Here is a 27,690-nt window from a genome sequence, read left to right as displayed (position 1 = left end):
GAATAGTCCGACTATTTATGGGTGTGTTTGTTTGACCGGATTAAGGGGGACTAGACTAGACTAGACTAGACTAATTGCTAATGTAGTCTCATGTTTGGTTTTGCTCAAGGATTAGGTTTAATGGGATTAGATCGAACATGCTCCGACTAAGTCCTTCGTTAGAAGGGCTTAGCAAGACCCCCCAATTAGTAGGGGACTACTAAGACTTTTTGCGTCCCTTCCTCCTCGCGTCCTCGTCCAGCTGTCCTCCTCGTGTCTTTGTCCTAGTTTGCTCGACCAACCTCGCATAACCACCTCACTGACCGCGACGATCGTCAACGAGATGTACAAATTCTCGGCTTTACGCTTCTTTGGGTTTAATCTGAGCTACATAAAAGATGAGAACGATGATGACAGGCGCAAGGCTGAGTCTGAGCTCTCCACTGCTGGTGGCATGGCCATTCACGTCGATTGGAGGAGGGGATGGGGGTGGGTCATCAGAGAAGAGAGGTTTGGAGAAGGAGACAATGGTGGGGTCGAAGGAACATGAACGAATTTGGTTGACTGAGATCCGCAATTGAAAATGGAGGCTCGCATGGAGGCCTAATTTGCTTACCCTTCGTGGGAAATGTATTGCCAATGCGTGGCTTTTGAGAAATTGAGGCTGTAAATCTTTGGTTGTTAATAGAGAACATGAATTTTTTGGGTAGATTATGAGTTAATTTGCCAACTCTTCCTCTGGATAATATGCAATTTAGAATTTGGTTGTAGGTTAGTTTAAATTGATTGAAATTTGGTAGAATTTGGAAACTGGAAATTTTAGTTGAAATTGAAGTTGGTAGAATTTGGGAACTGGAAATTTTGGTTGAAATTTTGATGTTGGTTAAAATTGAAGTTGAAACAAATAACATGGATATTTTTTTATATCACTAGTTGTTTTTTCCTTTTTTTTTTTAATTATTCTGCTTCTTAGTCTGATACAACACCATACCCTTCATTAAGTTAATCCAGTTTAGTCTAGTATAAGTCAGTCTAGCTTAGTCCCTGAAGCTAGTCCAGTATGAGATAATCCGGTGCAACAAACGCACCCTATAAGTACATGTAAGGTCCCTCTTCTCATCAATGTGGGATTCATTATCAACACGTCCCCTCACATGTGATGAATTTTTAAATCTAACACGTGAACGACACTACTCAGGTGACATAGCGTATGTGTGGCTGTTAAACTTCACACATGAGACAACTTACTCTGATACCATATAAAGTTTGAGATTGAAAAGTGAAAAAAAATGATATGAATGAGTAAAAAATAAGTAAACCACTCTCACTTATTCTCTGCTCCTTTACATCGTCCATTTTTCCCTTTCCAATCTCAAACTCTATAAATAGGATGTTATTTACGCTCTCTTTACTTTCGAAATACTTTTTTTAGTTTTCATTCGTGGAATGAAATGAATTTAAGAAAATAAAAAAATAAAAAAATAAAAATTAATAAGGTATGCATAGAAGACTTTGGACCACTTATCACAACAGGAAAATGAATTATTAGGGGCAAATTAAAATAATTGCATCTATTAATGAGTGACAGAAATATTAATTGCCCTTATTAGTAGTATTAGGTGCGTTTAAAATAGCATCCAATATTAAAGAGGGATTGGGTGGGAAGATTGCTGTAAACAAAAATTCATCAAAAATTTCTAGCTGTCATTTTAAATAAATAGGTGGGGTACTATCCACCCCTAATGTTTTTATTATTATTTTTTAAGTATTTTGCACTTAATATTATTTTTTTTAATTAAATTTCTTTTTTATTTTTGTGCCAAAATTATTTAGCTTGATAGACAGCTTAATTTTGGAATTTGTTTTGGAAAATTGTCGGCTGTGGAATTGCAAAGGGAGGAAGAGTTTTGTTAAAACTTCAATTCCCTCTCTTAAGTTTTAAATGAATTAAACCTAAACTAATTGACAATTATTTTAATTTCTTTTATTCCTTTTTTTTTTTCATTTTCTTCTCTTTCCCTGTTCACGCCATCTCTGTTTCTCTCGTTTTCTTTGTATCTCGTTTTTTCTCGATCGTCCTTATTTTCTACTTCATCCAACAATGAACGCTCCACGGTAAGCAAAATTCTTTTTTTTTTTCTTTCTTTTTACTCTACTTTTATCGTTTCTCCTTTTATATGATTCATATTTTTCTATTGATGAGTTGATTTAACTGATTTAGGGTTTGGTTTTTAATTTAAAGGCTATTGACATATTGTGTGCGATTCTGAATGTGTAGTTGGCTCACAATTGTCAGCTACATTAATAGATTTATTTTATTTCTTTTTTTTTTCTTAAAATAAGAAAAATACTTCAAATTGAATTACATTCTTCAGTTTTATTTTTGTCGTGTTATTTCCCAATAGTAGTTATGATGACGAGAAACTTTTCAATATGCCCGGAATACAAGGTGGTACATTCTATACAAGTGGTGAGATTCTTGTGTTAAAAAATTAATAACACAAAAGATAAATTTCCACCACTTACATAATAACATATGATATATCATTTGTGTTACGGGCACAAGGAAAAATTTCTCCAAGATGAGTCACCCAAGTTCAAGAAATTGGATGGAGAGCTACATTTACTATTGTAGGTATGTAAAAAATGTGACGAAATTTTAATTTGGTAATTGAAAACTGGTTTTTTAATATAATTACTGAGAATATAATATTCTCAAGGTTTTGATCAAAATAGTCACATATGGGTTCATCGTTTTTGGCGCAATGGGTGCTTTTACAGGACCAAAAAGGGTCTAAGTTGAAACTAAACCAAGAATTAAACACTATTTGTAAAACTTCACTAATAAGTAGACACTATTCATGAAACTAAATTAATAAGTAGACACTATTTATGAAACAAAAACAAGATTCTAAAACTATACCAATATAGGTGAAAACTATTTATGAAACTGGAGTAAGAACTAGATAATATTTATGAAACATGACCAAGAATTAGGCATTATTTATGAAAATTGACTAATAACTAGACACTATTTATGATACCAGACCAAGAAAGAGACACTATTTATAAAACTGTATCAATTACTAAACATTATTTATGGAAATGGATATAATAACTAGACATTATTTATGAAACATGACCAAGAACTAGACATTATTTATGAAAGTGGACAAAAAATTAGGCTCTATTTATGAAATTTGACCAATAAATAGTATAGTACCGTTCGTTTTTATAAATAGTGCAGTTTCATAAATAGTATTTAGTTTCATACACAATGTACAAGTCCCGCGCTTTAGGTTTTTTTTTTTAATTTTTATTGTGTCCTTTTTATTAAAACTTAAGTTTTTTGTCCTTTTTATTAAAATTTAACGGTAGGGAATAGGAAGAGGGGGCCGGCGGCAAGAGAGAGTAGAGAGATTTAATAGTAGGAAAAATAGTACATTAAGATCAAATGAGTATACTTCGGGATACTACCCCTGAGTTAGACATAACTTCCAAATAAGAGAACTACAAGCAATTTAACTCAGATAGTTTATACATACCGATTCCTTGGACGAGCGTTTGAAAAGTAGACTTGGGCAATGACTTCGTGAAGAGATCAGCCAGGTTGTATTGATAACAAGGTTCTAAAAAATGATAGGCGCTAGTCGGGCGGCGGGCTAGCGCCTAGCCCCTAGGCGGCTAGGCGGCCTAGGCGGATTTAGGTAAATTTCTTGTATATCTTGTAAATAAGTGCATATTGTCACTTACAAAAAAATTATACTTGTATGAAATCCATGGATAAGATAATAAAAGAATGATAAAATGCAAAAAGACATCCAACAAGTCCAAAGTTTAAAAACTCATTAAGCATATATGCCATATAACTATAGTGAGGAGTATTGTAATGCAGGATGACACATTTCCAACCGCCTAGCACCGCCTAGCCGCCGCATAGAGCCACCCCGATTTTTCTAGCCGTTTTGCACGAAATCGCCTCGGTTCCAACCCGCCCAGCGCCTAGGCAACCTCCTAGGCCGTTTTTTAGAACATTGACTGAGAACATATTTGCTTGTCTTCAATGTTCCGATGTTATTGTTATTGGTGAGTAATAAAACTTTAGCGCAATGTGCTTGGTGTTATCCCCCTTGATTTATTCCTTCTTCAGCTGCTCGATACATGCTGCATTGTCTTCAAAGATCGTCGTAGGAAGGTCAACGGTAGTAGAAAGACCACTAGTGCTTTGAATGTGTTCCATGACTGCTCTCAACCAAAAACATTCATGTGAGGCTTCATGCAAGGGGAGAATCTCAACATGGTTCGAATAAGTCGCAATTAGTGTTTACTTGGTAGGCTTCCAAGATATTGCGGTGACTCCAACGATAAAGACATAACTCGTTTGAGAATGTGCCTTATGTGGTCGGACAGATAACTTACATCTGCATAACCAACGAGGTGAGAATCAAGCAGAGGACCAAGGTAGCAGAACATTATGACGTCCACTACGGGGGAATACGTCTCCTCGTAATCCATCCCAGGGCATCGAGAGAAGCCTTGCGCTACAAGACGTGCTTTGTATCGCACTATTTCATTCTTCTCATTACGCTTCTTTACGAAAACTCACTTGTAGCCCATGTGCTTCACATATAGTGGAGTAGGAGTTACGAGCCCAAACACCTTACATTTCGCAAGCAAATCGAGGTCAACTTGGATTTCTTGTTTCTAGTTTGACCAATCAGTTCTATGTCGACATTTATCAATAGAACGTGGTTCAATGTCATCGCTAAGCATGATGTCAGTAGCTACTATGTACGCAAATGCATCGTCGACGATCATCTTATTTCGATTCCAAACCTCATCCAATATTGAGTACGTAAATGCATCGTCGACGATCATCTTATTCCGATTCCAAACCTCATCCAATTTTGAGTAGTGGACCAAAATCTCACGATTCTCAAGTGGCTGATTTGTCTCGTCTAAGATAACACTGTAATCTAGAATAACCTCATGCGTTGGAATAGATGAGAAAGCGATGGTCGGATTCAAACTAGGTTCACTAGTTTGTGCTATTTTTCTCTTCCGGGTTGTAAATCCTTTGAACCAAGGGGTCTGCCACGTTTGAAGGTAGGAGCAAATGATTGGCTAGACGCTAGTGTATCAGGCTGTGTGGGAGGTGCAACCGACCCTCTTTTGGGGATGGTTCATCCTTCTGGGGCGATGCTACGGCGTACTTTAGGTACGTCGATCATTGCATGTGCGTTTGCAGTAGGTATATGTGATCTCGTTGTAAACATATAAATTTCATTGCATACAAATGATGCATCACAAAGCTCCACGTGGCATATGACGCATCGCAAATGGACAAGTCATTAATGACATGCGGCACAAATCAAGCAAATGAACTATAAAACATTCCCAAAATTTAGCAAAAAGGAGAAAATCCCCCTTAAAATCAGCAAGGTGCCTAAAATCTCTCAAAACTAGAAAGAAAGCCAAATCATCTTCACAAAATAAGCAAGAATTGAATATTGCTCACAAATAGGCAACAAGGCCTATAAATTTAGGCCAATATGACGAAGGTGGTTGAAATTAAGACACCAAACATGCCTAAATTCTCCCATGGATGAATCAAGACACAAATCAAGGCCAAATCTATCCAAAGGCATGGCTTTGGAAGTCTATAAATATAAGGATCCAAGACACACAAAGGGGTCAAAAATTACATACGGAGAAGAACCTCTGCATAAATCTTTGAAGACGAATATGCTGCCAAAGCTCTCTTTGAAGAACGTACAACCAAAGCCGAAGCTTTCTTTCAACCAAAGCCAAAGCACTCCTCTTGAAGAATCAACAAGCACTCGTGCCGATTCCTTCAAGACTTTGTTGCAAGCTCAAAACTTGTAACAACGTTCATTTCAAGATCAAGTCGCCAAGACCCTTGAACCAACGAAATCATGCATCAACATCACCCTTTGCCGCAACTTTGAGGTGAAAACTATCCAAGCGTCGTTTCAAGCTCAAAACTTGAAGCAATCGTTCAATTGTTCATCCGAGATCAAGTCATCGCGACCTTTGGATCAACAGCCTACTCATCTACATCAAATATGAAGACTAAATTAGGGAAAATTGTAAACAGAGATTGTAAGAGATTCTAACCCTACAAATTTATCAATACAAATTTACTTTGTACACATGTTCTCGTTTCATTAATTACAGAATTTTCGTGCTTACAAATTTGGCACGCCCGGTGGGATCATTTATTTCTCTCATCTCCATCTTCAAATCCATAAGAAACACACATGGCATCAAGAAAGGATCAAGTTAATCCCACAATCAACGTGAAGAACAAGAACATCCTTGCCGCAAGTGGTGGTACTTTGGGTGTCACAACCCGAAGTAAGGCAAGAGCTCTCTTTGCCGTGCCTTTCACCCCTACATCAACTCTACCGAAGAAGCAAGTGCACCCAAGGTAAGAGCCTGTGATCACCCTAGCTTCGCTAAGAGCGCAATAGGAGAAAGCTCGAGGAAGTACTCTGAGTCGTTGACTTCTGATGCCGACTCAAGCAACAACTCGTATCATGTAGCCATGGAGGAAAAGAACTTACAGATTTCTAAACTCATCAACCGTCTGGAGATGCAACGCGATGAGACAGCTAACCCGAAGGTTGATCCACCAAAAGAGAAAAGTGACAAAAATGATGAGCCTTTGATGGACAAAGATGAGGAGAAGCTAGAGGTGGACCGAGCTCCGACGCTGATGAGATCTCTCTCTATCCAACAACTGTAAGAAATGATCACAATCACCATCAAGGCGCAGTACGAAGGAAGCTCACATGACTCTGTGCTGTATTCAAAGCCTTACTCTAAAAAGGTTGACGCCTTGAGGATGCCAAGGGGTTATCAACCGCCAAAATTCATGCAATTCGATGGAAAAGGCAATCTTAAACAACATATTACCTATTTCATTAAAACCTACAACAATGCTAGGACGGAGGGAAACTACCTCGTCAAGTAGTTCATGCGCTTGCTAAAAGGTAATGCCTTTGACTAGTACACCGACCTCAAGCCCAAGTCCATCAATAACTGGGATCAGCTTGGAAGGGAATTCCTCAACCGCTTTTACAGGACCCGCCGCACCATAAGCATGTTGGATATGACAAGTACGAATTAATGGAATGATGAACCTGTCGTCGACTACATCAATAGATGTCCTTCATTAAGTTTGGATTACAAAGCTCAACTTTTTAAAACCTCCACCATTGAGATATGCGTTCAAGGCATGCACTCGAGGTTACATTACATCCTCCAAGGCATAAAATCGAGAACATTTTAGGAGCTGGCAACTCGTTCCCACAACATGTAGCTGAGTATCTCCAATAATAGGAAAAATGAGCCGATCACTGACTTCAAGAAGAATAATGTGTTCGCCCTAAAAGTAGACAAAACTGGGATGAAGCTTGCCAATGAAGCTTTTACCGCCAATACTACCCCCATCAAGACCTCCTCTACACCCATCAAGATCTTCCCCAAGAACAAAACGAAAGAGATAAAGAGAGTTGAGCCTTCTCGCACCCAAGACAGGGACAAAAACACCTTGAGGAACTAGAGCAGAAGACATACCTTTTTCTAGACTCTAATATGGCTGCAATGCTGAACGACTTACTGGAAAAGAAGGTGATCGAGCTACCTAAATGCAAACACCCCAAAGAGATGAATCACGTTAACGATCCTAGGTACTGCAAGTACCATCATATCGTGAGTTATCCTATTGGCAAGTGCTTCGTCCTTAAGGAGCTCATCATGAAGCTAGCACAACAAGGGAAAATTGAACTTGACCTTGAAGACATAGCCGCAACGCATACTACTACGATTGCATTTGGATCCTTCGATCATGTGCCTTTCCAAGTGACGTCTGACCACTCCCGTCCATACTCAAGCTACACAACACCTTCTACACAACCATCGCTAGGGCAAACGACCAAGATGCACCTATCGATGATGAAGAAGGGTAGACATTGGTGACCTAAAAAAAATGAAGAAGCCAAGACTGCAAGCCACAAGGCCAAAGGTGGAGCAAGGGAGAAAGCATCGCCGCCATAATAATAGGAAGCCCAAAAGAAGCATAAGAGTTGCTAAGCCAACATATGTTGAGGAACCTATGGAGCAAAAGCCACACATTCCTATCTTCTTACACGAGTACTTCCCAATGGACTTCTTCCAACAGTGCACTGCAACTGCCTGTCACATGGTTGAAGTGGAGATAGAAAAACCGTCAAAAGGCAAAGCTATCGCCATCGAGGAAGAGAAAACTTCCACGCCCAAAGAAAGCATGTCGGCATACTTTAGCATCAAGGAGGCGCTGCGATTGCTCAAGTAGATGCGAAGAGCATTAGTAATGGTCTTGGCGAGTCCTGACGATCACGAGGTGCAAGAAAACGAAGACGAAGGCTTGAAGCTTCAGCCACATGAATATGCCTCATGCTGTGCCACCCACGACGCAATTAACTTCACTGACGAAGACTTGCTGCTAGGGTCAAAGCCTCACAACCTTTATCTCTTTGTTTTTTGGGTACGTAAGGGAGCACAAAGTTAACCGCATGCTTGTGGATGGTGGATTGGCCATAAACATCATGCCGAAGTCAACAATGATAGCAATTAGCATCAAGGTGGATGAACTATCCCGAAACCACCTCCTAATCCAAGGTTTTAACCAAGGAGGACAAAGAGCAATGGGTATGATCCGAGCTGAGATAACCATTAGCGAACTCAAGTCAAGCACGCTATTGCACGTGATTGATGCAAGAACTTCCTATAGCTTGCTCTTAGGAAGGCCTTAGATCCATAAAAATGGAGTACTATCGTCCACTCTTCACCAATGCCTAAAGTTCTACCAAGAAAAGGTGAAGGTGATAAAAAACGACACCAAGCTATTCACCGAAGTCGAATCACACTTCGTGGACACCAAGTTTTAGGAAGAAGACATGGTACCCAAATTTTTTCCAAAGGAGATCAAATCCACTGGCAAAGCCGCACCCAAAAAGAAAGAGTGGCAAGCTATGCCCAAGAAGCAAGAAGGGGAAGCCATGCCATCTTCAAGCAAAGATGATAACGAGTCTGCCAAGTTCGTAACAATCAAAAGGAGTGTGACGCCCTCAAAAGGATCAAACACACCTGTCTTCCGATACATCCTAATATCGAGAAGAAAAAATGGGCAATCCTCGTTTAAAACTGAAAAAAGCAAGGCCGACACACATCTGCACAAGGATGATGTAAAACTGCTCAAGACAAAAGCAGTTTTACCTTTGATACAGTTAGGCGACACTAAAGTTTCAAAACCACCGCAAGGTTTCATAAAACCCCTGCCAAAGGGGGCAGAACCAAGCTCTCTTCCAACCAAAAGGACCGAAGAAGGTTTCGACCTAAACGCTTACAAACTCATGTCAAAGGATGGGTACGATTTTGCCTCCCCTTCAAATCTTGGAAAGAAGGTTTCAAACACCGTCAATAACGAAGAACGTGACCTCACCAAGGCTCAAAAGAAGTTGAGGGAACATGGTTATGGAGTTGACAATAACAAAGATGGACTTGGCTTCACACCAAATATGCCTGTGAAGATTTCAAGAAAGGTGAAAAACGCTAGCACTCAACACATCAGCATGAGCGTTGACCAAAATCAAGATGAGCCTAAACCCACCCCTCGAACCTCAATTTTTGATAGACTGAATCATTCAAAACCCAGAATTTTGGCACTTGATCAAATTGGTGGTCAAGACCGAACTTCCATCTCCAAGCAACTTAACACGCCAACACCCCAAAGCTCTATTTTCTAAAGGTTGTCAAAACCTAATAAACAAAGCAACACGACTAGCTCTCTTCCACGACGGTCAGCCTTGGAAAGACTTGAAGAAACCAAGAAGCCTTCTAGAAAGAGGAAGACAACACCAAATGAAGAAAAGCTCGACGATCTAGCAGAAAAAAATGACATTTGAAGCTCGATTCCTTCAAGGATAAAGCACCAATCAACCTTGGAGGTTGACACAAAAGGACAACTAAAGGTAAAGAGGCACACCATCATCCACACTGGCCAATCTTCATGCCAACAAGCCCAAGAAGATGACACTAGAGATGAGGTCCAAGACATCTTCCACATCAAGATCCAAGAAGACAAAGAAAACAAAATCCCCAAGGTGAACGTTACTGTTGCGCCACCACAGCTCGAGGATGAGGGGTAAGCCACGGTTGATGATCTCAATGAGCTCAACTTAGGCACAAGTGAGGAACTGAAGCCTATCTTCATAAGTGCACTACTAAGTGCGGACGAGATCGAGAAATACTACAAACTGCTCTTGAAGTACAAAGACTCTTTGCATAAGCCTACAAAGAAATGCTCAGCCTTGACCCTACCATCGCTGTGCATCGTCTTGCAGTCAAGCGTAGAACGCGGCCGGTAAAGCAAACTCAACGATGCTATCAAGCTCATCCCACAAATTGAGGTCGAGATTGACAAGCTAATCGAAGCAGGCTTCATTCGAGAGGTGCAATACCCTAAATGGATCTCCAACATTGTCATTTTCCTTTAGAAATCTGGAAAAATACGTGTTTACATAGACTTCCGAGACCTCAACGATACTTGCCCGAAGAATGACTTTCCTTTGCCAATCATCGAAATCATGATGGATACGACCACTAGCCACGAGGTGTTATCATTCATGGATGCCTTATATGGGTACAATCAAATCTGCATGGCTCCCGAAGACGAGGAACTAACAGCCTTCCGCACTTCAAAAGGTACCTACTGCTACAAGGTAATGCCCTTTGGCTTGAAAAACACTGAAGCTACATATTAACGTGCCATGCAGAAGATTTTCAACGACATGCTACACAAAAACATAGAATGTTACGTAGGCAATGTGGTTGTCAAGACCAAGAAAAAATTCGATCACTTAAAGGATTTACGAATGGTGTTCGACAAATTACGACACTACAACCTCAAGATGAACCGGTTGAAGTGTGCATTTGGCGTCACCTCTGGGAAGTTCCTCGGCTTCATTGTCAAGCACCGTGGTATTGAAGTAGACCAATCAAAGATCAAGGTCATTCAAAGCATGCCCGAGCCAAGAAACTTACACGAACTAAAAAGTCTACAAGGGCGGCTTGTCATCATCAGACGCTTCATCTCCAACCTCGATGGACGCTGTTAACCTTTCAGTCGACTCATGAAGAAGAACGTTCCATTCATATGGGATAATGTTTGCCGTAATGCCTTCGAGAGCATAAAACGGTACCTGATAAGCCCACCTGTCTTAGGAGCACCCGTGCTTGGAAAATCGTTCATCCTATACATTGTTACACAGAAAGGTTCCATTTGGGCACTCTTGGCACAAGCAAATGAAGACCAAAAGGAAAGAGCACTCTATTACCTAAATAGAACTCTCACTGGTGTCGAGCTTAACTACTCACTCGAGAAGATGTGCCTGGCCTTAGTCTTTGCCATCCAAAAGCTTAGACACTACATGCATGCTTACACCATCCACTTGGTTGCTAAACCGACCCGGTTAAGTACATTATTTCTAAGCCAATTCTGACAAGGCGACTAGCTAAATATGCATTGTTTCTCAACCAACACAAGATCATCTACATTTCAGCTAAAGCCATCAAGGGACAAGCCCTAGCGGGCTTCCTTGTCGATCATCCAATCCCAACTGATTGGAAAATCTCGAACGACTTGCCTGACGAGGAGGTTGTCTACATTGACATCTTCTCGATGTGAACAATGTTCTTTGATGGATCCGCACGAGTAGATGGAGTAAGGGCAGGAGTAGTATTCATGTCACCACAAAGACAAGTACTACCTTATTCCCTCCAATCAAGTGAGATATGCTCCAACAACGTCGCTGAGTACCAAGCACTAATTATTAGACTCCAAATGACAATCGACACGGAAATCACAACTCTAGAAGTGTATGGCGACTCCAAGCTCATAATCAATCAACTTTTGACTGAATATGAAGGAAATATGATCTCGTCCCATACTTCCAGCTAGCAACTCAACTGCTACAAAAGTTCAAGGCCGTGAAGCTAGAACATGTGCCAAGAAAAGAAAATCAAATGGTGGACGCTCTCGCTAACTTAACCTCAAGTATGGCTCTAGGAGAAGAAGAAGTTGCAGACATGCCAGTTTGCCAAATATGGGTGATCCCATTCGTCATTGAAATACTACTAGATGACATAAACTTCATCTCAGTACTTCCAGTCGACACTGAAGAGTGGAGACAGTCGTTAATTGACTACTTGGAGCTTGGAAAGCTTCCACACGATCCTAGACATCGCTCTGAAATACGCCGATGAGCACCTCACTTCCTTTACTACAAAGAAACACTTTATCGACGCTATTTTGAATAAGTACTTCTAAGATGCCTAGGTAAGGAAGAGGCCAATCAAGCCATAGAAGAAGCATATTTAGGCATATGCGGAGCACATCAGTCTGGACCAAAGCTACAGTTCCAGCTCAAATGGGCTACTACTGGCCAAGCATGGTGAATGATTGCTTGGAATACGCCAAAAGATGCCAAGCATGCCAATTCCACGCCAACTTCATACATCAACCGCCTGAGCCATTACACCCTACGGTTGTTTCATCACTATTTGACGCATGGGGATTGAACGTCGTGGGACCAATCACACCAAAATCATCTACCTGAGAAGCCTACATCCTAGCCACAACAGACTACTTCTCCCCTAAGGGAAGTCAAGAATGAAACTGTCATCCGTTTCATCAAAGAGCATATCATCCACCGATATGATGTGCCTCGCTACATCATCATCGACAACGAAAAACAGTTCTCCAATCGACTCATGGACGAGCTCTACAAGAAATACAAATTCAAACAGCACAAGTCTTCCATGTATCATGCTCCGGCCAATAGTCTTGCAGAAACATTCAACAAGACGTTGTGCAACCTCCTGAAGAAGGTGATCGACTGAACAAAGAGAGACTGGCACGAAAGAATAAGCAAAGCACTTTAGGCATACAGGACGACACATATGACTCCCACCCAAGCTACACCTTATTCTCTCGAATATGGCGTGGAAGCTATTCTACCGCTCGAAAGTTAAATCCGCTCACTAAGGATAGCTATATAATAAGGCTTGACTAAAAAGGAAAATACAAAGTTACAACTGCAAGAGTTGGAAGCACTCAACAAAAGGAGGCTCGAAGCTCAACAACACTTAGAATGCTACCAAGCACGGCTATCTAAAGCATTCAAAAAGAAGGTCCACCCAAGGTCTTTCCAAACTAGAGATTTTGTCTTAACATTACGAAGGCCCATCATCACAACTCACAAAACAAAAGGCAAGTTCACATCAAAATGGGATGGACCTTACGTAATACAAGAGGTCTACACCAACGGAGCCTACTTAATCATGGTGGAAAATGGCTTAAAGATCGGCCCCATCAATGGCAGATTCTTAAAGCGTTACTACCCCTAAAACAAATAAGCAATGCTTATCGCCTGTACAAGCCTAAACTACACACAGCAGCAATGCTCCTTGTTCGCACGAGCATAAAAGGCGACACTCGATACTCCTTGTTCGCACGAGTTGAAAATGCAACACTCAATGCTCCTCGCCTACACGAGCCTAAACTGCACAAGGCACAAAGTTCCTCGCCTGCATGAGCCTAAACTACACACGGCACAAAGCTCCTCACCCACACGAGCTTAAACTCCACACTACATAATGCTCCATGTTCGCACGAGCTTCAAAGGCAACAGTCAATGCTTATTGTTCACACAAGTTTAAAAGACGACACTTAACGCTCCTGGCCAGCAAGAGCATAAACTATGTAAGGCAAAATCACCATCAAAATCATCATCAAAACCATCATAAATCCATCACTCCTTTGAACTACGTCATGACTTGATCCTTCCTCAACCGAGGGTACGTAGGCAACTTGAAACTTTAAAACTTCAAGTACAACCACATCATCAACAAAAACACAAACACTTTGAAGAATAAAGAGCAAATTCAAGAATGTGAATACTTTATTTCTTTAAAGGAAGAATTCGGCTACAAAACCGTATTACAAAATGAGCAAAAATCAAAGACGGCTTCTCTAGTAGTCGACAAGGTGTTATTCCAAGTCATAACTCTGTTACGAATGCGATCGCCAAGAAGCTCAAACGAAGCCGGTGAATTGTCACGAACATGGTGCGAAGGATTCAAGATAAGAATCTTTGATGTACACGCCCTCTTCTTCATAGTTAGTCGGCCAAAATTTGTCACCTCCCAAGATACTTCAGAAGACCACGACTTGATATCCATCGAGTTGTCTTTCATAACAAGAACAAGCGCCTTAGGGCCAGTCAACGACGCTTCAACAATTATGGATATAATGCTTACATAATTTATGTAGAATCTAAAATTCGAAAAACGTAAAGTTGGGTCATGCATTATGGTGAATATTCATACTATCAGGATTGCAAAAATATCAAGATAAAAATCATTGTTCTGAAAGAACCTGATTGCGTGATGATATGGATGAACTGATTTGATGTAGAAAGCCTCCACGTCAAATTCCTAAGCGTAACGGTAGGAGCGTGCTGATAATGTGTTATAACCTATTTTATCTGACAAGGGAAAGGGGGGCCAGTGGCACAAGTAGAGAAAATATAGAGATATGTGTTTGTAGAATTGTGTAGAAGAATGTATGCGCATTGCATTTATTTATAGTAATAAGAGGGAGAAGAAATCATCCATCCCCAAGGAATACAAGTCCATATAGGAAAAAATAACTATAATAAAATCTAATATAAGATTTACACAATCACACTTAAAGTAGAAAGTTTACAACACTTTCAATAATTTTTTTTTTCACAAAATACTTTATCATTGAACATAATATTTTTTTTTTCGCATCGTAATGTTAGCCACTTTAATCTAGCTTATTTGTACTACATCACTGCCACAGCCCGTCTCGAAATATTGGAATATTCATTCTTGAGGACATGAATTGACGGTTTTGCCTTTGAACAGGTTGAGTTATTTTGTGTTGTGGTGTGTATTTGATGGGAACTAAGTGATTGTATAATTGAACTAATCCCTAAGTTTTGGACCTAAGTGAACTAAAAAGGGATTTGGTTTTGTTTTGGTTGATTGGTGACTTTTGGACCACACACATTACGCCCCACTTTCTCTCTCTCTCTTACCCTTTCGTACTCTCTCTCTCTCTCTCAGATTCTCTCTCTCTCTTCTCTCTTGTACAGACGAGACCTAAAAGCCTTGTAAATGTGATGGATCAAAGTGGAGAAGGGAACCATTGTGTTCGTGAGGACCATACGAGTTCAAAGGTACCATTTTTAGATAAGGAAACCTTCGATTTCACGTGGAAACCCTATCTCAGATTTGAACACTATTCATGCAAACGTTAAATCTTGTGTTTTTTGAAATTTCGAACTCACAGGGAGCTTAAGGAGATCCTTACGAGGCTTGAAGTACTTCGTTGGAGGTTTTTGGACATCCGGATATCAAGATATGCAAGTTTAAAGTTTTGGCTGGAAGTTTGGGGATTCTCAGGCGAGATCCAGTGGTTTTGGGAGCTTGAAATTGGTATGATTTTATTCTAAATGTTGTAAGCTTCGTTTGGGTACAAATTTCATTAAATTTGGTTGAGAAACGACGAACATATAAGGATTTGAAAAATTCCCAGTTTTTCGATGACGGCGACGGTCGTCGGAGTCTGAGGTTGAAGACGACGGAATATTCTGTCAATTCTGACGGAATATTCTGACGCCATCAATTAAGTTTAACGGAATCTATTAGGATTTAATGGAATATTCCCTAACTGCCGTTACTATTTTCGTTAGGGCTCCCTACGCATGGCCGCGCGTCTTGCCGTGCACTCGCCTGCGCGTGGCGGCGCGTGAGTGGATGAAAAATTATTTTGAAAATTTGGGGACGATGCTGAGATTGTGTAGGTCATTGTGGTATATTCATATACCCAATTTGAGCTATGTATGAAGAGTTATTACATAGTTTAGTATATGTGCATTAAAGTGACGTTATTTCAGTACTTCTCATATAGGCGAGACCTATCCGGAGGACGAGCGTAGCCAAGCTAGGCGTGGGGGTTACGACCCAGCTGCATATCTATGAGTGGGCAGCTATTTTCAGTATATATATACTTGACATTTTTTCCAGAAAACGTATTTAAAGGAAATGTGATTTAAATGCCATGGCATACCTGCCTCATATTTTAGTATATGCATTATCATAACTATGGATATTGTTGCATAGTGCTGTGGAGGCTCATGTAAGCCCAGGTAAGTATGTTTGGTTATGTGAATTGTCGACGATATGATATGTGATTGAATAATGTTGAGCTCATAAAATTGCACCTAGGGTGATTGTGAATTAGCCAGAGATATGATACAGGCTTGTTTATTATGTCACCTCCCGCACTATATGCTCATATTGGATCCAATTTAAGTGCACAGTCTTGTCGTACAGACCTTATTTACGGTTCCGACTCGTAGGTGACTAGAGATTTATCGCCTAACTATTATGTGAGAGTAGTATTGAGCATAATTATATTACACCAATTATTGTCGTACAAACCTTTTCATTTGGTTCGGACTCTTGTGCAATTTATTGCCGTATAGGTCATTGTAGTGACTCCGGCTAGATTGACTTTTGAGCCATGAATTCAGCCGTACAAACTGCCACAGGGGTTCCGGCTAGCATGTTATATTTCTATGAAATTATTCTTACCTAAATGATTTACTTTGTTATATCTTGACATGGCATACATATTATTATGATTATGTAAAGCATGATTTGAAGTGATATATTTATATACATATTTATGTATTCTATTTTCTGGGAAAGTACTATATACTTGTTTTACGGCGAGGGGTTAGTATATTCAAAGGAAAATAAGGTTTTCATGTAAATGTGTTTTACTAACCCACTCAACTTTGTTTTTCGCCCCTCTAGGTCTTAGGTAGCAGAGTTTGGTGGCCACGAGGAATCCAACGGTGTTCTGACAGAATCCGAGAAAGTAGGATTCACCTTCGGGTGTTGTATTTTAGTAATTGTCCTACTTGACTGCAACTAGACTTTCTTATTACTCTGAAAGTATATTTACACACTTAAACTCTCACTAGCATCCTTTCTTAATTGGGATTGTTAGGCGCTTGGTTTTAAATTGTTAGTATTTCTCTTACTCTTTATCGCTTCCGCTTTGCACTCATGGCTACGTCACTCTCACGTGACGGCCAGCACGTCTCAACTCCAGTCGGGGTGTGTCAATCACCATGTATTCATTATGAGTTCAACCATGTGGCACTCCATAAATGGTGTTTTTATTTTTTTTATTTTTCCCACTTTCAAGATTATCTATACTATTATTAAGAAAACCCTCATTGTCAACTTTTTTTCCCATTTTTTTTTCTATTTTGCCCTCACTTTTGATACAATATTAACAAAAGGAAGGCAAAATAGTAATTTTGTACCTACTGACAAAATGACAATCATATCCCTATTTTTCCCATTTTACCCTCTTTTTTTTTTGAGATAATGACAATCATATTTTTTCAATTTTACCCTCATTTTTGTACACAATATTTATATAAGGAGGACAAAACAGTAATTATGTAATATTAAAAAAAAAATATGCACTTATATTTAAGAGAAGTTCACACACACACAAAGTGTATTCTCTTTGCTAGATAGATGATTAAGATTATGAAATTATGTTGTTGCAGTAATATTCTTGTGAAAGGGATTACAATCATAGCTCCAATTTCATCTCCAAACACAGGATGGCATCAACCCAGGTTATAGTCAATTGAAATATCATTTCAGCCACCTCATTAATTGACCTTTAATTTGTGTATTTTCTTTTTACAAAATCGATGTTCTAATTTACTCTAATTTGCATGAAAGTAGGTCTGAACTTAGATACAAGTGGCCGAGTACACTAACTGGCCTAACTCATATCTCGAACTTTTGGTATTTTATTGCAGATTCTTGCACCAATACGAGAATAGAAGACTGCTACATAGCATTCGGAATGCCTAAAAAACAACTAGTAATCCGGCGGCTCACATGCATTTCTCCCTACAGCGCCACCATCGCATTAGGAAGCGAAATGTCCAGCGGGATCCAAGATGTCCGAGCCGAAGACATCGTGGCCATCCGTACTGAATCGGGTGTTCAGATCAAGACAGTCGTAGGGAGAGGAGGGTACGTGAAAGACGTATACGCGAGAAGATTCACCATGCGCACAATGAAATGGGCGTTTTGGATGACCGACAATTACGGGTCACATGCTGATGGAAAATATGATAAAAAAGCAGTGCCTGAGATCAATAATATTAACTACAAGGACATGGTGGCAGATAACGGATCAATGGCTGCAAGCCAACCACCTGTTCATCGGGATTTGCATCTCGAATATGATAATTAGACTGGCGGCGAAAGCGAAGCAGCAGCCGTGGATGTGCTCTGATGTTGAAGGGATAACGAGCGGTGTGATGCCTCGCCCTTGTGATCTGCTGCCGAATCAGGGTGCTGAGAAAGCTACAGCTTGTGATTTTCTGGCAAATGATCTGCCAATTGACTTGGTGGAGCTCAAACAATGTACTTATATGTTGAGCTCTCTGTAAACAATCCTAAAATCATGTACTATTACTAGTGTTTATACCATACTTAGGGCCTCCGTATTTAGACTTCGTATAAATACTCGAGGGACTCAAATGTAATTATGTAATAAAGGAATGGGCAAATATGTAAAAAGGGAAGAAGACCTTATTCTTTAAAGGGGCCTCCTCACCCTCACAAACCCTAAGCCTCTCCTATCTAGAGCAAAGCTCTCACACTCTTTTCCTCACAAATACTCTCAGAGAAATACAATCAGTGTGGACGTAGCCCAAACCTTGGGGTGAACCACGATACATCTTGTGTTATTTACATTTCATGCAGATTCACGGTCGGATTTACGTTGTTCCAAGACCTCTGGTTTTGTGCATCAACATTTGGCGCCGTCTGTGGGAATCGACACAAAAAACTATGTCGGTTTTCTTTCATTTTTTTATCTCACCACTGTGAGACCTCACCACACTCCACTGTGAATCTGCAGAAACCAAGAACCCAAATCTTTTCCAGAAAACCCCCACAAACAGCAAGCCACCATGTTATCTCCTTTTTCTTTCTCTCTCTATTCATTTTTGTATCCTCAAAAAGAGATCTGATAAAGAGCGTTTTGTGGTGTGAGGATACAAATTGAACGGTCCAGATCAACCCCAACCTTCTTCCCCAGTGTGTTTGGTGGCCGAGCCTTTCGTAAACGGCGAAGGACTAGTAGAAGAGAGAGAATCTTCACTTTCACCTCTGTGTGTTAGCGATGGCGCCGAAGTTGAGCATTGCAGTGGTGGTCAAAAACTCAGATCTGATTCCTCTCATCAACAAGGGCCAAGCTTACAAGGCTCAGGGCTAGCATTACTCCTGGTGCCGTGTTGTCATTCTTGCTAGGTTCATGGGGAAGAGGGTTGTATTTCTAAAGCACCGGATCGCGGGGCATCGCTAACACCAAGAAGCATCAAAGCTTCATCCAAGAATCGCTAGTCAACCTACCCAGATCACGGGGCATCGATCTCGTTCGGATCGACACTGAGCGCTCGCTAGCAGATCAGGGGTCGTTCGACTGCGTGCTGCACAAGCTCTACGAAGACGATTGGAACCAACACATTCATGGCCCAACCCTAACTCTGACCCTATGCGGTGGACCCGACCCTCAGTACCCGACCAATAAAGTTATGATCTGGGACGACCATCAGGGGTGGTGCATCGGGGGGCTCTCATTCTGCTTCGTTGTCCGGTCTGTGCGGCTCTAGAGGGATCGAATCGTCATCATTTTAGAACAGCAGAAAACCCACACTGAAGTCACCATCCGCAGTTCTGCTTTTTTCTTCTGATTGCTCCAATTTCAACCCGTCCCAACGGCTTCAAAATCTCTCAGTCAAACATCCACTCCATCACCAATGACAATCTCATCATCAACATATTCAACAGCTTGTCCACCGCCTCTTGCACAGAGGCTATGCAGTCCATGCTGCACTCCAAAACATCACGGTATCATAGTGTTTTGATGACGAATTGGTAAAGAAGAAGAAATTGAGAGTATTTCGTTCAGACCCCTTTGACTACCACGTGGAGTACGACACCAAGGTTCACCAAGTGGACAAGCTCATGGAGATGGGAAGGAAGGAAGAGTGTAGGGTTGTCGGGGATCCAAGGTTTACGTTCTTTATAGCTGGAGTACAACAGCTTCTGTTCAAACAGCAGAAAAGAGAAAAGTGAAAAATAGAAACAAAAGCAAAAGTAAAGCAGAAAAGGAAAAGAGAAAAGAAGAAAATGGGCAAAATTATAAATTTCCTATTATTACGATTCCTTTTATCTACCAGGTGAAGAGACAAAGAGAGTGCGACGGAAAGCAGAAAGCAAAAGCAAGGAATAAACACCCCACCAGAATGATGTGATTTACTTTTCTTGGCAGATGTATGATGTGATTTACTTTTCTTGGCAGATGTATGATGTGATTTACTTTTCTTATCTTTCGGAGACATCTGTATAAACCCCGTCAGAGGGAAATACAATTTTTTTTTAAAAAAGGGCAAAGCTCAAAATAAATGGGCTGGAATGTTATGTGAAGGGCGAAGGCCCATAAGCTCAAAATAGCTCCAATCAGGTGATCAAAAGTACGCCCAGTACTCTACAATTATTCGACAACCTGCCGCTATTACCACCAACCAAGTGATCAAAAGTACGCCCAGTACTCCACAATTATTCGGTAACCTGTCACTATTACCACCAACCAGGTGATCAAAAGTACGCTCAGTACTCCAAATTTATTCAGCAGCCTACTGCTATTACCACCAACCAGGTGATCAAAAGTACACCCAGTACTTCAAAATTATACATGAGCACGACTTATGTCAATCATACATAAACATACATGAGCATCACTCATGTTAACATTCATGAGCATCACTCATGTCAACATTCATGAGCATCATTCATGACAACATCCATGAGCATCACTCATGTCAATCAACATAAACATTCATGAGCATCACTCATGTCAATCAGCTTTAAAAGCTTCATTTACAAAGCTCTAGCTTTAAAAGCTTCATTTACAGAGCTTATGCTTCAAAGCTTCACTTGCAAAGCTTCACCTGCAAAGCTTCACCTACAAAGCTTCACCTACAAAGCTTCAGTGCTAGGTATACAATTACCGCCTACGAACAACCGCCACTTTGGCCCATACATGGATTCAATTTGAAATCTCCAGCCAACAAACTCTATTGACCGAAGACTTGGGGGACTACATTATGTACCATATATTGGGCCTCAACTGGGCCTCATGAAAAATACTTGGGAGACTCTAGCCCATTATTTACATATTGAGAAGCGAGCCCTTATAAAAGGGACTCCTTCACCATCATTAAAGAGCATCAACTCTAGCCCATTAATTATGTATTGAGGAGCGAGCCCTTATTTTATAAAATAGACTCCCTCACCATCATTAGAGCAGCATCAACTCTAGCCCATTATTCATGTATTGAGGAGCGAGCCCTTATTCTATAAAAGGGACTCCCTCACCATCATTAGAGAGCATCGCCGCCTACTGAGCAACCGCCTCACCGCGAACATCAACTCTAGCCCATTATTCATGTATTGAGGAACGAGCCCTTATTCTATAAAAGGGACTCCCTCACCATCATTAGAGAGCGTCGCCGCCTACTGAGCAACCGCCTCGCCGCGAACATCAACTCTAGCCCATCATTCATGTATTAAGAAGCGAACCCTTATTCTATAAAAGGGACTCCCTCACCTTCAACGCCACAAGCTGAGCCAACCAAAGCAACATAAGCCACAAGCCAAGCAACCTCGTAACATGTGCAACTTCTAGATGAGCATCATTTCAGATTGAGCACTGCCTCATATCGAGCATCAGTTCAAAGCAGCATCTAGTTACTTCAGCCCACACATAGACTGAATTTCAAGTCTCCAGCCAAAAGACTCTCTTGATTGAAAACTTGGAGGACTACTGTTTATACCATACTTGGGGCATCCGTATTTAGACCTCGTATAAATAATCGGGGGACTCAAATGTAATTATGTAATAAAAGAATGAGCAAATATGTAAAAAGGGGAGGAGCCCTTATTCTATAAAAGGGCCTCCTCACCCTCACAAACCCTAAGCCTCTCCTATCTAGAGCAAAACTCTCACACTCTCCCTCACAAATACTCTCAGAGAAATACAATCAGTGTGGACGTAACCCAAACCTTGGAGTGAATCACGATACATCTTGTGTTATTTACATTTACATTTCATGCAGATTCACGGTCAGATTTACGTTGTTCCAAAACCTCCGTTTTTGTGCATCAACAACTAATGTTTTTCACCGTCGTCTAGTAAAAGCTAAATTATCAGACCGCCATAAACCCTTGCTATTTTTTTCCCTCCAGCAATATTTCGAGTACATGAAATTCGGAAGGAAAATGATTGTTGCACACCCTCTTTCTCCTTCGACACACCCCTGTTATTAGAAGTTTCTAAGCAAGGCATTTTATTAGATTTTCACAACGAAACAAAGCGGGAATTTGTCTCGTAGGAGTCCTAACAGTGGAAAGAAGCCCGAAGGCGAAATGCATAATATACAGAGCCAAGGGTTTTCATGACAAAAAGCAACTGTTCACACTAGGACTACCATTCTAAACAGATACAACTGCAACACTATCGGATCTTACATCGGTGCTGGCCGGTGATAGTCCTCATCGGATTATAAGCCGCTAACCAGCACGAACCTGCACCACTGAGGGATTGGAGCTCTAGAGACTCACATATTAGAATCCCCTTCACACATTTAACAGATACAGACATCCAAATACGTGTTAATGTTGAATGAATGACATCTCAGGGCGATTTCTCAGGAAATCCCGATTGGTCCAGCAAAGTTTTTATAATTTCATTCTCCTGGAGGATCCAGTGGGTTCTATGTAGAATATGATTGTAATCCGTTTTGAGATTACTTTCTAAGAGCATACGACAGATTATACCATACGATGACCCTCATTGAATAGGATCCGGATTGAACCTTACGGACTCTCTCCAGATGAGCTCCTTGATATTCTCTTCAGTAAACGAAGGTTGCTCAAAATCAAAATTGAAAGGCATTGGGCAGACAGGCTCCTCGTTTATATCATGAAGAGGCGCCAAGTATGGGTGGCAAAGAGCCTCATCAACTGCAAAGCACCGGGGAGAAAAACAATCGTCAATGCAATTAACAAAGAAGAAAATCATCAGCGAGTAAAATGGCTCCAGTTGCTCTATTAATAAGCTCTCTCACAAAAGTTATATGCACAATTTGTTTACCAAGCATTCTTAAAGTACTGCAGAACTCCGTATTTGAGAATGACAATACATGCACTGCTGTTTCTAAATCTAAACATCACAAAACTTTCCGCCAGAAGATAGGAATGGTAACTAGTAAGTTCCAGTTCATAGAAAATCCTGCAGGACTCTGAGATCCCCAATATCATTTATGTCATAACCAAACTGGTTGAAGTGCAACACAATAACTAAGTATACCTGTAATACGCCTGTTTGGGTCAAAGATAAGCATCTTCTCTAGCAAATCTATAGCGCTAGGAGACATATCAGGAAACCCAAGAGAGAAGCTCCGCTTTGGGTACTGAGGTAGTTGTCGAACATATCTTCGAGCATTATCACTTCGTAAAAATCCAAGGCTGGAGTCATCAGGTGAGCCTAAGAGCTGTTGAACACAAAAGGAAAACATTGCACCAGTTGGCCAAGATCGTTTGAAAGATTATTATTATGAGACACGTTCATTGTCTACTTCACACCCATAACTATACAAATTAATCTTATTAGAAATTCATTATTAATACTTTCCAGAGAATCAGTACAGTTTATGCACTGTCTAACACTTGGCAACAAGAAACATAACCAAATGTAAAGCAGATGGAACCTCTTCCGCTCGTTAAGTGAAAAAAAAGGTTTTCTCCGAATTCTCATTAAAAGTATGACCTGTTTGTAATGTAGAAACCAGTGGCATAACAGTCTAAATTCAGTTAGAAAGACCAAAAAATCATACCTCTGTTATGAGTCTCAGCTGATGTACATAATCTTTGCCAGGGAATAGGGGTTTTCTGTTCATGATTTCACCTAGAATGCAACCTACAGACCATATATCGATTGCTGCTGTGTACTCCGAACAATTAAGCAGCAATTCAGGTGCACGGTACCAACGAGTAACAACATACTCAGTCATGAAATCAGTTTCGGATGTTGTCCTTGCGAGACCAAAATCTCCAATCTTAAGGTCACAATTTGCATTCATGAGCAAATTGCTGGGCTTTAAATCACGATGTAAAACACCTGCTGAATGTACATATTTGAGCCCTCGTAACAACTGGTACAGAAAGTACTGCAAAGGTTGAATTTAAACAACAAATTAGTGAGATCTCAGACATGTATAACCGAAATCATGGTCATGAGAATGGTTGATAATCAAGGCTAAAATGCAGAGAATTTTATCTTAGTTATCGCAAGTAAAAGTTCTAAACTATAGTCACTCCGAATATGAAAGCTTCAGAAAACTAGGAAATGTAAATCCATCGTTCAAGTTCCAACTAAAGAATAAAAGAAACATGTCATCTCATTGATCTACAAGCTAACAAAGCAAAGGACCAGAACCTTGGTTTTAAGATGAGAGGAACATCATTTCTCACGATTTATTATCAAGCTATGGAAATATATATGAAAAGATTCGACTGCATATAAAGCTATCAATGTGTACCATATTCATTAGTTGCTTAATTCAACCTACTTCAGTGACAAGCATATATTGCCATCACCGATAACCTAACAAATAGAATCTGGAATATAACTATGAAATCTTGGTTGTTTGAACAAAACAACAACAACAATAAAGCCTTTTCCCATTAAGTGGGGTCAGTTGTATGAATCCTAGAACGCTATTGTGCTCGGTTCGAACAAACAGAAAAAGAAATTAATGTCAACAATTCATTGCCCTCCTGAGGATTCTCATCCACATGAACTACAAGAACGTACAGTTACTATATTCAAATGGCATTACAAACATAATATAAACCAAGAAACTATTCTTAAAAGCTTAAAAACTTTCCATAGGATGCTCAACAATACTAACTTCAAGAATCAAATGGCATAGCAAGTATAACATAAACAGATTGACCAAAAACAAAAAGTACAACAAAAATTAAGAAAAGAAGGCCAACCCGACAATGATCATCATTTAATGGTTGGTTGGACCGTATAATCTGATGAAGATCAGTGTCCATTAATTCATAAACAATGTAGACATCATTGAAGTTCTCCTTCTGTGGAGGCCGTATGATGTCTTTGATGGCAATAACCTGCAGAAAGAACTAACTTGTAAGCTGTTGACTCCAGAAATACAGGAAAAAATTATTTAGCATGATCTGGATTCTTAAGTTTTTTTATCAAAATATGTGCAAACAGGGAGAACTGAGTTCATGAGAGATCTCATTGAGGTGCTTAAGGCAGGGTTTTATTGCAGGGAAACACTGCCCATTCTAGAAACCCTTGTATGAAACCCGCATTGCGGCTGGTAGAGCAGAAGTCAAAACATGCCCCCTCAAGGCCTCTGAAATATATTTGTATATCAACAGAACTACACAAAATAATCATTTTAAGTGAGTCTTCTACTACCACAGGTTGCAAAAGATGGAATTCTTTAAACACATGTACAAGAAAAGCCAATTGTTTTAAGGGGCCAAACACAAAATATCTGCAAGCCTGTTACATAGGATGTACATAAATGACATAAGAGATCCCAATAGGAACATGAACGACAGAAGGTCACAAAAAATTACATTTTCATGATCCATGTGCCGAAGAAGTTTAATTTCTCGTAAAGTCCTTTTGGCATCTATTCTGTTGTCAAATGCATTACCAATCTTCTTAATGGCAACCTCCTCACGAGTCTCAGCGTTGACAGCAGCACTGAATGCAACCAAAAAAAATCATCTACTTTCAAATTTGTTATAACTCATAAGATGTAAGTCAAATGAATAGAAAACAAATTCTCATTGATAAACTTTACATATCACATCATTCACACGACCAAAAAAAAGAAGACTGCATCTGAGACACACTACTTCACTAAGTCACAATGACCCAATACAGAGAGATAGAAGACTTAGAGATATACCAAGAGGGAAGACAGAGTCAATTTCAGTAATTGAAAGAAGGGGCAAGGGGAGATGGAAACTAATATGGGTGGAATTTGCAAGGAAGGATTTCAATTAGAGATGGAATAAATATTTGAGCTATGAATAGGCTAATAGGCAGAAAGATTCACATTGACAACTCTAAAAAACACGGAATACAACTTGATGTGCTCAATCCTGATTTTCTAGGATAATGGCTTAGCTGAGCTCAGCAGAGCATATATCTCTTCAAGATATACTCAAAAGAACATTGATGACGCACGGTTTTTTTCAACTTCAATATTTTCACAGAATTGCAATCTCATTGAGACAGCTAAAATCCACTTGTGGACTACAACTTCCACCAAAGGATACATAGCACATTACTAAACCCAGCTTAAAAACACAAATCAACAGCTTTGAAATCTCATTTAAACCACATGGAAATATGAATAAAACTGGATTACTGCACACAAAGAAACCAACTAAGCTTCCATACACCTCAAGTTATTTCCTGATTACATACACAAAATTCCCCAACCAACAAAACTTCCCCACCGCAAAACACCAAAAATCGCATTAACTCCACAAGAAAACAAAACCCACAAAAATAAAAATAATCCCTAACAAATCCAGATAAATTTCCCGAGTAAAATCTTAAAAAATTCACAATCCACATATACTCAGATTAAATTAACTAAAAGTTAGATCACGATCAGAAAGTGCTTTTCCCGCTTCTTGAACCAAACTAACTCAAATCCACTTTCTATAAACAGCAGGAACTTCAAATAGTATAACAAAACTATTCTCAAAGATTTCAAGCAACAGCAATCAAACAATCAAAAGGAAATCCAAAGATAACAAATTAAAACTAAAATCTCAAAACCCAGTAAAGATAACAAGAAAAGCTCAAACCCAATAAAAATTGAATCTTACCAGACGATACCATAAGCCCCTCTGCCGACGGGCCTAATGGGCGGGACATACTTCCTGGAAACTTCAAAGAGGTTGCCATACACATTGTACTGAACGTAGCGTCCGCCGTGGGTCGGCACCCCTCTGATGTTGTGGTCACTAGCCGGAGTAGCGCCGGACTCCATGGTCAACCCGGGGGGTCCGAATCCGAAAAGGTTCGAGACCCAGATAGGATTTCGGGTCTAGAAAGCTGAGAGAGAGAGAGAGAGCTGTGGAGGAGCTTTAGAGGTAATGGAGGAGGAGAGCTGCTACTAATGCAAAATTCGGGGAGGGGTGTCTGTAGCTGTAATTTGAAAAGGTTTTCACATTTCTTTCTTTCTTTTTGGGGTTTTTGGGAAATTCCAAAGAAATCTGGGGAGTAGTGTGCAAGGGGAGAGAGAGAGAGAGCTTTCAAGGAGGGCTTTTGAACTGGAAAACACTGGGGTGACCCGTGAAAGAAATGGACTTTTTAAC

At 40.1% G+C, this 27,690-nt stretch overlaps 1 protein-coding gene and 1 pseudogene across 1 annotated transcript; one reads left to right on the top strand and one right to left on the bottom strand.

Annotated features, from left to right (window-relative positions):
- The first annotated feature begins 322 nt into the window (after positions 1–322).
- LOC126630151 (probable polygalacturonase) lies at positions 323–18,677 on the top strand (annotated as a pseudogene).
- A 3,901-nt stretch (positions 18,678–22,578) lies between these two features.
- LOC126627913 (mitogen-activated protein kinase homolog MMK2) lies at positions 22,579–27,661 on the bottom strand. Its single transcript, XM_050297479.1, has 6 exons — positions 27,199–27,661; positions 25,927–26,056; positions 25,309–25,446; positions 24,144–24,476; positions 23,618–23,801; positions 22,579–23,271 (listed from the first exon to the last, which is right to left on the bottom strand). The coding sequence occupies exons 1-6, from the start codon at positions 27,360–27,362 to the stop codon at positions 23,099–23,101; spliced, it is 1,122 nt and encodes a 373-aa protein (XP_050153436.1). The 5' UTR covers positions 27,363–27,661; the 3' UTR covers positions 22,579–23,098.
- Between the last annotated feature and the right edge of the window lie 29 nt (positions 27,662–27,690).

The sequence above is a fragment of the Malus sylvestris genome, chromosome 7 (assembly GCF_916048215.2).
Source record: "Malus sylvestris chromosome 7, drMalSylv7.2, whole genome shotgun sequence".
Classification (NCBI taxonomy): Eukaryota; Viridiplantae; Streptophyta; class Magnoliopsida; order Rosales; family Rosaceae; genus Malus; species Malus sylvestris.
Note: the sequence above shows the minus strand (reverse complement) of the source record. Positions and strands in the feature narration are given on the sequence as shown.

What these genes read in the sequence shown, in the direction of transcription:
- LOC126627913 (XM_050297479.1), bottom strand. Translation starts at nt 27,362, where the DNA reads ATGGAGTCCGGCGCTACTCCGGCTAGTGACCACAACATCAGAGGGGTG. An exon ending in AGCTGAGACTCATAACAGAG is followed by an intron (nt 23,802 to 24,143) that starts GTATGATTTTTT and finishes TGTGTTCAACAG; the next exon opens with CTCTTAGGCTCACCTGATGA. An exon ending in CCCAAACAGGCGTATTACAG is followed by an intron (nt 23,272 to 23,617) that starts GTATACTTAGTT and finishes GGTGCTTTGCAG; the next exon opens with TTGATGAGGCTCTTTGCCAC.